The 14,012-nt window shown below is 40.7% G+C and overlaps 1 protein-coding gene across 1 annotated transcript in view; it reads right to left on the bottom strand.

The window, feature by feature from the left end:
- The window catches only part of ATAD5 (ATPase family AAA domain containing 5), a gene marked incomplete at both ends in the record, with an annotated part of 67,933 nt that overhangs the window by 28,682 nt on the left and 25,239 nt on the right, over positions 1-14,012 (bottom strand). Inside the window, 5 exons of the mRNA XM_080714008.1 lie at positions 2,662-2,976; positions 5,407-5,557; positions 6,454-6,608; positions 9,663-9,847; positions 13,627-13,708. Of these exons, the coding sequence (XP_080570134.1) occupies positions 2,662-2,976; positions 5,407-5,557; positions 6,454-6,608; positions 9,663-9,847; positions 13,627-13,708 (888 nt within the window). The remainder of the gene's footprint in view (positions 1-2,661; positions 2,977-5,406; positions 5,558-6,453; positions 6,609-9,662; positions 9,848-13,626; positions 13,709-14,012) is intronic.

The following is a 14,012-nucleotide window of genomic DNA, read 5'->3' as shown; positions in this document are numbered from 1 at the left end:
AGTATAAATTGGAAGTAGAATGTTCTGGATCCCATCCTCAGCAATACAAAAATAAATAAATAAATAAATAAATAAATAAATAAATAAATATTCTTCACATCGCTTCCAACCCATTGGAAAAAACACCAATTTCTTCCCCACACCAAAAAGGCTAACCACATAAAGTCCATTGGTAGGCAGAAAAGAATGCACTTTAACCATGTCAGGAAGGTGGCGCACGCTTGTAATCCCAGCATTTGGGAGGCTGAGACTGGAGGATCACGGTTCGCGGACAGCCTCAGCTACTTAGTGAGGCCCTCTGCAACTCAGTGAGACCCTGTTTCAAAATAAAGAATAAAAAACTAGGTCAGGGGGTGTAGCTTGGAGGTCGAATGCCTCTGGGTTTCATCCCCACATGCACAAAAGAAAAAAATTAATAATGATTCACAAAATACAAATTATGACCTGTAACTTTTTTTTTTTTTTTTTTTTTTTTGGTGATACTGGGGTTCCTGGAAGCCCTTCTACCTCCGGGCTACACTCCCAGACCTATTTTTACATTTTTTTTTATTTGGAAACAGGGTCTCCTAAGCCAGCGCATGCGGCTGGCTTTGAACCTGCGCGATCCTCCTGTCTCTGCCTCCCAAGCGCGGGGATTACAAGCGTGAGCCACCACGCCCGGTGACCTGTAACTTTTTTTTTTTTGTTGCGGGTTTAGGGATGGAACCCGGGGGCATTCGACCTCCAAGCTACAGCCCCTGCCCTAGTTTTTATTTTTATTTTTGGTGGTGGTACTGGGGTTCCTGGAAACCCTTCTACTTCCGGGCCACACTCCCAAACACCTATTTTTTATTTTTATTTGGAAACAGGGTCTCTTAAGCCAGCATGGCTGGCTTCGAACCTGCGTGATCCTCCTGTCTCCTCCTCCAAGCGCGGGGATGACAAGCGTGTGTCACCACGCCCGGCATTTGGTTTTTATTTTTTAATTTGGAACTGGGTCTCACTACGTTGTGGAGGGGCTCACTAAGTCGCTGAGGCTGTCCGCAAACCATGATTCTCGGGTCTCAGCCTCCTGAATGCTGGGATTACAAGCGTGCGCCACCACACCCAGCATACCCATAACTTTTATTATTTTTGGTGGTACTGGGGTTCCTGGAAACCCTTCTACCTCCGGGTTACACTTCCAAACCTATTTTTATATTTTTATTTGGAAACAGGGTCTCTTAAACCAGGATGGCTGGCTTTGAACCTGCGCGATCCTCCTGTCTCCGCCTCCCAAGCGAGGGGATTACAAGCGTGCGCCACCACGCCCGGCGACCCCTAACTTTTAAAACCCCAATATCACACTGGGCGTGGTGGCGCATGCTTATAATCCCCACGCTTGGGAGGTGGAGACAGGAGGATCGCGCTGGTTCGAAGCCAGCCACGCTGGCTTAAGAGACCCTGTTTCCAAATAAAAAACAGGTCTGGGAGTGTAGCCCTGAGGTTAAAGGGTATCCAGGAACTCCAGTACAACCAAAAAAAAAAAAACAAAACCCAATATCTAAAAAACAAAGGCTGTGATGGCACAATTCTAGTCCTTGGGAAGCTGAGACAGGAGGATGCGGGTTTGCAGACAGCATCAGCAGCTTAGTGAGGATTCTGCAACTTAGTGAGACCTTATTTCAAAATAAAGAATAAAAAGTAGGGCTGGAGGCCTAGCATGGTGTTGCATGCTTGTAATCGCAGTAATGCCAGTAGGGAGCTTGCAAAGAGCCTCAGCTGCTACTTAGTGAGTCTCTCTTCCCAACTCAGTGATACCCTGTTTCAAAATAAAGAATAAAAAATAGGACTGGGAGTATTGTTTGAAGGTAGAATGCTTCTGGTTTCTATCCCCAGTATGGAGTGGGGGGAGTTTCATCAGTCTGGGGATATAGCTCAGAGGTAGAATTCCCCTGGTACTGGGGGGAAAAAAAAAAAAGGAGAGGGAGAGCTTTTTTTAGGTACTGAGGATTGAACCCAGGGCGGGCATTTTACCCTGAGCTATACCCCCAGGCCAATTTAATTTTTATTTGGAAACAGGGTTTCAATAAGTTTCTGAGGCTGGTCTCCAACCTTTGATCTTACTTTATCAGTTTCCCAAGTACTAGGGTTATAGGTGTGTGCTACCATTCCTGGCTGAGACTTCCACTTACATTATATAGGTATGCTGTTTGAAAGTTGCACTAAGCATATATATATATGACAATATATATTTATATATATATATATAAATTTTTTTATTTTTTTATTTTTTTTTTTTTTTGGTGGTACTGGGGTTCCTGGAAGCCCTTCTACCTCCAGGCTACACTCCCAGACCTATTTTATATTTTTATTTGGAAACAGGGTCTCTTAAGCCAGAATGGCTGGCTTCAAACCTGCGCGATCCTCCTGTCTCTGCCTCCCAAGTGCGGGGATTACAAGCGTGCGCCACCCCCCGGAGATAGGCATATATTTTTAAAAAGGGAGGCTGGAAGCAACGACTGTAGTCCTAGCTATTGAGGAGGCTGAAGAAGGATCTTGATCAATAAGCAAAGGCAACATAAGTAAGACACCAGTACAAAACACACACAGACACACACACAGACACACGAGGAAAAAGAGTAAAAGATTGAGAAGTTAAACCACAAGAGTTCTCAGATGCGAGGGAGAAATCTAATTTACCAGGAACAGAAGGTACTTCTGCTGTAGGCTCTTTGTCGCTGTCTATTATCAGAATATCATCATCTTCTACTTCCTCTGCTTTCACTTTACATGGTGTATTCAAAGCAGTTTGCTTCCTCCGGGATGTTTTGGAAGAATCTAGCTTTTTCCCCAAAGAGTTGTTTCTTTTGTCAAGTTCTTCTGGCTTCCCATTTATCCTTTTTAGATTTATTGAATATTCATTTGGTTTCTTTCTTTTTGACTTCTGATTTTCTGTTTCCACTCGTTTCCTTTTGGTTTCTCTTTGACTAATATCAAGCTTCGGTTGTGAGCTTTCTGGAGGAATCATAGAAATGCATGTGCTTACTAATCAACAAAAAACATTTTCAATACCCAATAATCTTTTCATCACTGTCAAATATCCTGTGCTTCCTGACATTAAGATGAAAAGAATGAGCTGGGCGTGATGGCACAAGCTGTAATCCCAGTACTTGGTAGGCTGAGACAGAGGATCATGCAAGTTCAAGGCCAGCCTCAGCTACTTAGTGAGGCTCTCAGCAACTTAGTGAGACCCTGTTTCCAAATAAAGTATAAAATAGGTTTGGGAAGCCAGGCGTGGTGACGCACGCTTGTAATCCCAGCATCCAGGTGGCTGAGACTGGATGATCGCGGTTCATGGACAGCCTCAGCTACTTAGTGCAACTTGGTGAGACCCTGTTTCAAAATAAAAAATAAAAAAATAGGGCAGGGGGTGTAGCTCAGAGGTCGAATGCATCTGGGTTCCATCCCCAGACCCACACACACAAAAAAAGTTTTGGGGCTATAGCCCAGAGGTAGAAAGCCCCTGGGTTCCATCCCCAGTACCAGGCAAAAAAAAAAAAAAAAAAAAAAAAAGAAAAGAAAAGAAAAGAATGAAATGTGACATGGCAATACATAAGCTAGGATTTTTAAAACTCCCTTCTGTATAACTAAATAAGTTAAAATTGTCTCATGTAAGGTTTACTTAAATGAATGATTAAGCCAGGCATGTTGGTGTATGCCTGTAATACATCCTTCGTAGGCTGAGAAAGGAGTGATTAAAGGTATGAGGCTAGCCTCAGCAACTTAATGAGACCTTGAGCAATTTAGTGAGAACCTGTTTCAAAATAAAAAATAAGCCAGGCGTGGTGGCGCATGCTTGTAATCCCAGCATTCAGGAAGCTGAGACAGAAGGATTGTGCAGGTTCAAAGGCAGCCTCAGCTACTTACTGAGGCCCTTTGCAACTCAGTGAGACCCTGTTTCAAAATAAAAAATAAAAAATAGGGCTGGCGGTGTTGCTCAGAGGTTGAATGCCCCCCTGAGTTCCATCTCCAGTATCGGGGGAAAAAAAAAAGTAAAATAAAAAATAAAATAAAGTTGGGGGTATAGTTTAGTGGTAGAACATCCCTGGGTTCAATTCTTAGTATCATCAAAATAAATAAATAAGAAATAAGAAAAAGGGCTAGAGTATAGCTTGAAGGTAAAATGCCTCCAAATACCAGTAATCTAGAGTACCAAAAAAAGAAAAAAAAAATAATTAATATTTTATTTATTATTTATTTAGTTATTTTTGTGGGTCTGGGGATGGAACCCCAAAGCATCCGACCTCAAGCTATAGACCCAGCCCTATTTTCTATTCTTTATTTTGAGACAGGGTCTAAGTTGCAAAGGGGCTCACTGAGTAGCTGAGGCTGTCCACAAACCACAATCCTCCTGTCTCAGCCTCCCAAATGCTGGGATTACAAATGTGCGTTACCACACCCGGCTCTTTTTCTTTTTTCCAGTAATAGGAATTGAACCAAGCCTTTTTTATTTTGAAACAGGGCCTCGGTCTTGCTAAGTTGCTGAGCATGGGCTCAAACCTGCAATCCTCCTATCTCAGTCTCCCAAGTACTGGGATTATAAGGGATGCACCGCCTCAGCCACCTTGTGGTGACCATTTCTCTCTCTCTCTTTTTGGGAGGGGTTCTGGGGATTGAATCCAGAAATATTCTACCCGAGATACACTCCTAGCCCTTTTGTTAATTTTCTGTTTGGAATCTTGTTTGGGGCAGGTTGCTGAGATTCTCATTAGGTTGCTGAGGATGGTCTCAAACTTGTGACCCTCCTATCTCAGCTTCCGAAGTACTGGGATTATAGATGTGCGCTACTGTGTTCCACAGTGGTGACCACTCCTAAGAGTCAAAGGTTATGTATGTCTTAGTATTATTTGGGGGGAAGTAGTAGTAAGGATGGAACCCAGAGGCATTCTACCTCTGAGCTATACCTCCAGACTTTTTTTATTCTTTTATTTGGAAAAAAGGTCTAAGTTGCTGATAGCTTAAGTTGCTGAGGCTGGCTATGAACCTGCGATCCTCTTGCCTCAGTCTCCCAAGTACTGGGATTACAAGCATACACCACCACATCCAGCTGTCTTTGAAACAGAAATACTAATACAAATGATAATAATGATCACTAACACCCAGGCGTAGTGGCACACGCTTGTAATGCCAACATTTGGGAGGCTGAGACAGGAGGATCGCATTTCAAGGACAGCCTCAGCTGCTACTTAGGGAGGCCCTTTGCAACTCAATGAGATCCTGTTCCAAAATAAATAATAAAAAATAGGGCTGGGGGTATAGCTTAGAGGTAGAATGCCCCTAAGTTCCACCTGCAGTACCGTAAAAAAAAAAAAAAAAAGAAAAAGAAAAAAAAAAAAAAGAAAAGAGAAAATAATAATAATAGTAATGATCACTAACCTTGTTTACCATGACATTCAGAAAGTATCTGGTGCTCAATTCGTTTTTTTAAAAGCAAGGGAAAATATTTTCCCACAGAAAATCCAGGATTTGACCACCTAATTTCCTCCAGTAAAAGATTTCTTACTTCTTTAGTAAAATCCTTCCTTGTCCTCGTAAACTGCAATAAAAAGATAAAATGTACCGTAACAGACCCGTATAGTTTATTCATGTTGATCACAATACTACCAAGCTCTTTGTGTCCATAGTAAGTCAATATCAATATTGGATTAGCTGTAGTCACTAAGCAAAAACTGCATCTGTGTAGCATTTAGTTCATACTTTAATTTTTCTCACTTATAATTGTACTTTACATACTTATTAGACTATTATGCTGACTTCTGAAGTATCAAAATGTTCTATATAATCAAATATTCTCTCAAAAGTGGCTATTATTAATTCTTAAAATGTTTTTAAAGACCTATGAGCACTTAAAAGATATCTACACTTCAGCCAGGCGTGGTGGTGCACGCTTGTAATCCCAGCATTTAGGACACTGAGACAAGAGAATCCAATTCACAGCCAGCCTCGGCTACTTAGTGAGACCGTTTCCAAATAAAGGATAAAAAATGGGGCTGCGGGTGTAGCTTGAAGGTAGAATGCCTCTGGGTTCCATTCCCAGCACCACAAAAAAAAAAAAAAAAAAAAGAAAAGAAAAGAAAAAAGAAAGGTGTACTTCAGTTAGATTTAATCAGACCTTAGTAAAAAAAGAAATTCTAGCCAGGTATGGTGGCTCATGCTTGTAATCTTGGCATTTGGGAGGCTGAGACAAGGATAGGAGGATTGAGGTTCAAGGCCAGCTCAGCTATTTAGTGAGGTCCTCTACAACTCAGTGAGACCCTGTTTCAAAATAAAAAATAAAAATAACACTGGGGGTACAGCTTGAAGGTAGAATGCCCCTGGGTTCTATCCCCAGTACTGGGAAAAGAAATAACGCTCCAATAGTAGATACCTCAATTTTTTCCCCTTAAGGTATGAAGGAAATCCCCCGCAATGGATGAGCCCTCTAGTACTTACTGTGACAGCAGAATTACTTTTTGTATTTGAATTCAATGTTGAAAATTCACCAAGAGCAATAACACATTTTGAAAGATCTATTACTTTAGTATTTGGTTCTTTAAGTGTAGTTAACAGAGGACAAGAAGGTAGTTTCAAATGCCATAACCAACATCCTAAAAGAATAGAAAAACTATATTAACTTTACTTACATACTTTACTTATATGCATTTACTCAGTGTCAAGTATGCAAACATGAAAAAACTTGACAAATCCTAGCCTGTGTCATGCCCTGGCTTTAACGTCCAAAACCAAAATGAGTTGACAATTTAATGCAAAAATACCAAAAACCTAAATAAATACACAAGGAAAAAAAATATGCACCTCCAACAAATACAACTATTAAAAAGTAACTGGTTTTCTTCCCACAAATTGTTGGAACCAAGCACATCATTAGCAAACTTTCATTTCCTCTTTTCTTTTCTCTTTGAGGTACTGAGGATTGAACTTAGGGGCATTCTACCTCTGAGTTATGCCCCCAGCCCTATTTTCTTTTTAAACAGGGTCTTGCTGGGTTGATTAAAGTCTCACTATTTACTGAAGCTGTTCTTGAACCCAAGATCCTTCTGTCTCGGCTTCACAAGTATTGGGATTATGGGCATGTGCCACCATGCCCAGCTTCATTTCTTTTTAAGTTGACTTTGATTCACAAGGTAAAATTTTAGGAGCAGTGGGCATTTTGGTTAAAGTTTAAACTTTTAAGTTAGATCTGGACTCAAATGCACTTACTATCCTTGTGAGTACAGGCAAGATCCCAAACCTTAGATTTTTCATCTGTAAAGCAGGGGTGATATTCTAATACTTAACTTTCTAGAGCTATTGAAGAGATTAAACTAGATGTGGACCCCTGGGTTCTATTCCCAGTACAAAAAAAAAAAAAAAAAAAAATTAGATGTGGATTGTTCAGCAGAATTTCAGAGAGTAGTTAGTACTCAATAATTCCTAACCAAGTCAGGCATGGTGGCACACATTTGTAATCCTAGTACTTGGGAGGCTAAGAGAGGAGGATCACAGTTTGAGGAAAGCCTCAGCTACTTAGTGAGGCCCTTTGCAACTCAGTGAGACCCTGTTTCAAAGTAAGGAATAAAAGATAAGGCTAGGGGTGTAGCTCAAAGGTAGAATTCTCCTGGGTTCCACTCCCAGTACCCCAAAATATGAATAAATAAATAAATAAACAAACAAACAAATAAATAAAAATTCCTAATCTTGTAAGAGAAAGGGATTCCCTGTGTCTGCCTGATCTCATCTACAAATGCTAAAGTTTTATAGTGACACTCCTGCTTTATTGCCAGGCATGGTGGCACAAGTTTATAATCCAGCATTTGAGAGGCTTAGATAGGAAGACCGCAGTTTGCGGCCAGGCTCAGCTACTTAATGAGATCTTCCACAACTTAGTGAGACCCTGTTTCAAAATAAAGAATAAAGGGCATGGTGTGGTAGCGCATGTTTGTAATCCTAGCATTTGGGAAGCTGATACAGGAGGATCGGGGTTTGCAGGAGAGCCTCAGCTACTTAATGAGGCCCTCTGCAACTTAGTAAGACCTTGTTTCAAAATAAAAAATAAAACAATAAGGCTGGGGTTGTAGCTCAAAGGTAGAATGCCCCTCAGTTCCATCCCCAATACTGCAAAAATAAAAGAGGGCTAGGGTGTCACTCAGATGTAGAATGCCCCTGGGTTTCATCCCTAGTACTGAAAAAAAAATATGACTTTATCATATTTGAGTAAGAAAAGCATACTAATTTCTTCTTCTTTTTTTTTTTTTTGGGGGGGGGTGGTACTGGCGTGGAACCCAGAGGCTTTCTACCTCAGGGCTATACTCCCAGACCTATTTTTATACTTTATTTGGAAACAGGGTCTCACTAAGTTGCTGAGAGCCTCACTAAGTAGCTGAGGCTAGTTTTGAACCTGTGTGATTTTCCTGTTTCAGCCTCCCAAGCTCAGGGATTACAAGCGTGAGCCACCACGCCCGGCTCCCTATTTTTCTTTTAAACAGGGTCACACTAGTTTGATAAGTGTCCCACTGCTTCTTGAGGTTGTTCTTGAAACGTTGATCCTCTTGTCTCAGCCTACCTAGTACTGGTATTATAAGTGTGCACCACCATGCCAAGCTAAACCTGTTCCATAATAGGACTGGGTGTAGCTGATAGGTAAAATGCTCTTGGGCTCAATACCCAGTACCACAAGGGAAAAAAAAAAAAAGCCAGCCAGGCGCAGTGGCACATGCCTGAAATCCCAATGCTTGAGAGGCTGAGACAGGAGGATTGCAGGTTTGAGGACAGCCTCAGCAAGCTGTGAGACTCTCCTCATCCTAACAAGACCCTGTTTCAAAATAAAGAATAAAAAATAGTGCTGAAGTGTAGCTCAGAGGTAGAATACCCCTGGGTACAGTCCCTAGTACACAAAAGTAAAACAAACAAACAAACAAACAAATAAATAAATAAAGGTGTTCTCTAAATGAGACAAATGCACATTCTCCAAATATTCAACAATACAGATAAGGGGAAGGATGTAGTTAACTCTCTCAGAAATTCTTATACTTCTGTTGACTTCTGCTGTTGTTCTTGATAAAGTGCTAAAATTAGAACTCAAGGCCTCATTCATGATAGGCAAGCACTACCATGATCTGTATTCCCATCAATATGACAAATTGTTGTGTGTGTGTGTGTGTGTGTGTGTGTGTGTGTGTGTGTGTGTATTATTGAGGACTGAACTCAGGGGTATTCTATCTCCACGCTACACTCTCAACCCTATTTAATTAAATTTATTTATTTATTTGGGGGGGGGGGTTGGGGATTGAACCCAGGGGCATTCAACCTCTGAGCTACAACCCCTGCCCTATTTTTTATTCTTTATTTTGAAACCGGGTCTCACTGAGTTGCAGAGGGCCTCACTAAGTAGCTGAGGCTGTCAGGGAACCATGATCCTCCGGTCTCAGCCTCCCGAATGCTGGGATTACAAGCGTGCACCACCACGCCCGGCCAACCCTATTTTATTTTGAAACAGGGTCTTGCTAGGTTGATGAGAGTCTCACTACTTGCTGAGGCTGTCCTTGAACCTGAGACCCTCCTATCTCACCCTCCCAAGTACTGGGATTGCAAGCAAGAGCCACCACACCCATCTACATATAAGTCTTAACAGTTGAAGAGTAAATATTCAACAATAAACTTACCATCATCCTTCTGTTGAACATGAACAACTCTCTGAAAGCTGCTACTCACAGCATTGTAAACATCCAGTGTAGCCGCTTTCCTTGCAATTTGTCTTTTCAACAAGTCTGGTAAGCCACTCATCAGAAAATCACGCTTTGCTTTATACTGTACATCACAATCCTGAGATTTTTCAGATGTATCTTGACTTTTAAGAAAATGATTAGAAAAAAAAGTTTCGATTACAAACACTTTAATTAACAATCCCATGTAGAAAATACTTTTAGATCTAACTTAAAGATTAATCTCCTACCAAAGATGTTAGCAGATAAAATTGCTTTTTGCACATTACAAAAATAAAAGTCGATCATGTTAAAAAAATAAAGTAAACTGGGCATAGTGGCACACCCTTTTAATCCCAGCATTTGGGAGGATGAGACAGGAGGATCATGCAGGTTCGAAGCCAGCCTCCACTGGCTTAAGAGATCCTGTTCCCAAATTTAAAAAATATATAAATTAGGTCTGAGAGTGTAGCCTAGAGGTAGAAAGTCCCTGGGTTCTATCCCCAGTACCACGAAAATAAATAAATAAATAAATAATTTGAAGCTGGGCATTATGGAGCATACTTGTAATCCTAGCATTTGGGAGGCTGAGACAGGAGGATCGCGGTTCACGGACAGCCTCAGCTACTTAATGATGCCCTTTGCAACTCAGTGAGACCCTATTTCAAAATAAATAAAAAGATTAGGGCTCAGTATGTAGCTCGAAGGTAGAATGCCCCTGGATTCTATCCCCAGTGACACAAAAAAATTTAAAAATTAAAAATAAATAAAAATAAAAATAACTTGAGGGAGTCGGGCGTGGTGGTACACGCTTGTAATCCCAGCATTTGGGAGGTTGAGACAGGAGGTTTGTGGTTCACAGTCTCAGCTACTTAGTGATGTTCTTTGCAACTCAGTGAAATCCTGTTTCAAAATAAAGAATAAAAAACAGGACTGGGAAGCTGGGCATGGTGGCGCACACTTGTAATCCCAGCATTCAGGGGGCGGAGACTGGAAGATCACGGTTCGCACACAGCTACTGAGCAAGGCCCTTCACAACTCAGTGAGACCCTGTTTCAACATAAAAAGAATAAAAAATAGAGCTGGGGATGTAGTTCGGAGTTAGAATGTCCCTAGGTTCCATCCCCAGTACCATAAAAAAATAAAAAAAATAAATAAATAAAAAATAGAGCTGGGGATGTAGCTCAGAGGTAGAGTGCCCCTTGGGATGCTCAGACAAGATGATCGCAGGTTCAAAGCCAGCCTCAGCTATTTAATGAGACCCTGTTCAAAATAAAAAATAAAAAATTGGGCTGGGGGTGTGTGTGGCTCAGAGGTAGAATGCCACTGGGTTTAATTCCTAGCACCACCAATAAATAAATAAATAAACAAACAAATAAACAAACAAATAAATAAATAAATAAATAAATAAATAAATAAATAAATTTGGGCTGGGGGTCTAGCTCAGAGGTAGAATGTCCCTGAGTTCAATCCCTAGTACTGAGGGAAAAAAAATTGAGGGAACATCCACCAAAATGTACTATATTTAAATAAATTTTCTTTTTTTTGTATGTGGTAATAGGAATTGAACTCAGTGGCATTCTATATCTGAACTTTACCTTGACCTACACAAAACAATATTTCTGGGTAGAGCAAATGCAGATAAAATAATAGCATACTTAAAAAGTTACTTTCCTCATATCAGGTTGCCAGGTAGCAAGAAAAAACTTTTTTGTTCCTGATACTGGGACTTGAAACCAGGGCCTCAAACATGCTTAGGCGAATAAGCAAATGCTGTCACTGGCCTCCACTCACTGCTATTTTATTTTAGCTATTTATATATCTGCGGTACTGGGGATGGAACCCAGGGGCATTCTACCTCCAAGCTACAACTCCAGCCCTATTTTTTTTATTCTTTATTTTGAAACAGGATCTCACTAAGTTGCAGAGGACCTCACTAAGTAGCTGATACTGTCCGTGAATTGGGAGCCTCCTGTCTCAGCCTCCCAAAAGCTAGAATTACAAGTGTGCGTCACCACCCCAGCCTTTTTTATTTTATTCTGAGTCCAAGTCAGGCTGAGTTGGTAGTAAGGATCATTTTCTTTCTAGTTACAGGTACTATGTATAGACTAATCCCTCTGGCTGAAATACTGTTCCTCACCAGATAAATTTCTGCTCTTCCTTCAGATTGGGTATCATTCCTCAACAAAGCCTTCTGCGATCATACCAAAGGTCCTTAAGATCAACTCTAATAGAATTATGTACCTCTCCATAGTACAATGTCACTTTTTTCATTTGTTGATGCAATTAATATCTAATCATAGACTGTCTTTTCTCTAGTCTATATATAAGCCTCACGAGGAGAGGGAATATAGCATGTCTAGTACCAAAAATAGTACATAACCCATAGTGGCTATTTATTTATTTATTTATTTTGGTACTGGGAATAGAATCCAGAAGCACTCTACCTCCAAGCTACACCCCCAGGTAGATTTTATTTCTTATTTGGAAACAGGATCTCACTGGGCTTCTGAGAACCTTGCTAAATTGCCAAGGCTGGCCTTGAACCCGTGATTTTTCTGTCTCAGCCTCCCAAGTACTGGGATTATAAACTATACTTACTATAAGCTATTTCTTACTCAAATATGATAAAGCCATTTTTTTTTCAGTACTTGGGATTATAAGTGTGTGCTACCACACCCGGCTACAGCTACATAGTGGCTATTTAAATATTTGCTGAATGGCCAGGCCTGGTGGCACACACTTGTAATCCCAGCCTCAGATACTTAGTGAGGCTCTCAACAACTTAGTGAGACCCTGATTCCTAATAAAATATAAAATAGGTCTGGGAGTATAGCACGGAGGTAGAAAGCTCCTGGGTTCTACCCCTAGTACCACCAAAAAAGAAAGATAAATAAATAAATATTTGCTGAATGAAGTTCACAATCAGCTTTTTTGTATTTTTGGTTTGCTTTTTTTTTTTTTTTTTAACAGTGCTGGGGATGGAATCTAGGGCATTCTACTAACTCAAAACCATATTTTTTCCTCCTCCTTCTCCTCCTCCTCGTCGTCGTCGTCCTCCTCCTCCTTTTGTGGTACTGGAGATGGAACACAGGGGAATTCTACCTCCAAGATACATTCTCAGCCCTATTTTTTTCTATTTATTTATTTATTTATTTAGGTGGTACTGGAGTTCCTGGAAACCCTTCTACCTCCGGGCTACACTCCAAGACGTATTTTATATTTTTATTTGGAAACAGGGTCTCTTAAGCCAGCGAGGCTGGCTTTGAACCAGTGTGATCATCCTGTCTCCGCCCCCCAAGCGCAGGGATTACAAGCGTGTGCCACCAAGCCCGGCCCTATTTTTTTTTTTTTAATTCTTTACATTGAAACAGGGTCTGAGTTGCAAAGAGCCTCATTAAGTAGCTGAATCTGTCCAAGAACCACGATCCTCCTATCTCAGTCTCCCAAATGCTGAGATTACAAGTGTGCACTACCAAATCCACTTGGTTTGCCTTTTTTTAATTATTCTGCTATTTTATCTAGAGATGGCAACAGGGTACAAAGAACTAAGGCCTTCATTGTCAATATTATTATCCATCTTTTAAAATGGACTTGTTAGAGCCGGGCATGGTGGCACACACTTGTAATCCCAGAATTTGGGAGGCTGAGACAGGAGGATCCCAGTTTGCGGACAGCCTCAGCTACTTAGTGACACCCTTTGCAACCCAGTGAGACCCTGTTTCAAAGTTAAGAATAAAAATAGGGCTAGAAGTGTGGCTCTGAGGTAGAATGACCCTGGGTTCCATTCCCAATACCACACACACACAAAAAAGAACTTGTTATAGCTTCAAATAATTTACATGCTTTCTCAAAATATATGAATATAAAATGCATTCTATTCCATAAAATATCTTTGACATTTTAAAACTTGTATTGGACTGACCTGATTTCATTACAACCAAGGATTGGATCAGCTGTTTTTTGAGACTTTCTGGCAAGAAATAAAGGAGCAACTTTCATGTTCCCTTAGAAAAATAAAAAAATTGGGTTAGTAGCGATGCTTTCTATTTCCACTTACCTTCAGATATTTTCAAAATTATAGTTTTTTTTGTTTTGTTTTGTTTGCGGGTTTGGGGATGGAACCCAGGGGCATTCGACCTCTGAGCTACACCCCCGCCCTAATTTTTGATTCTTTATTTTGAAACAGGGTCTCACTAAGTAGCTGAGGCTGTCCGCGAACCACGATCCTCTGGTCTCAGCCTCCCGAATGCTGGGATTACAAACGTGCGCCACCATGCCTGGCTAAAATTATAACTTTTTAAACTTTTA

The sequence above is a fragment of the Muscardinus avellanarius genome, assembly GCF_963383645.1.
Source record: "Muscardinus avellanarius genome assembly, chromosome: 16".
NCBI classification, from domain to species: Eukaryota; Metazoa; Chordata; class Mammalia; order Rodentia; family Gliridae; genus Muscardinus; species Muscardinus avellanarius.
This window is presented reverse-complemented; position numbering and strand designations above follow the sequence as displayed.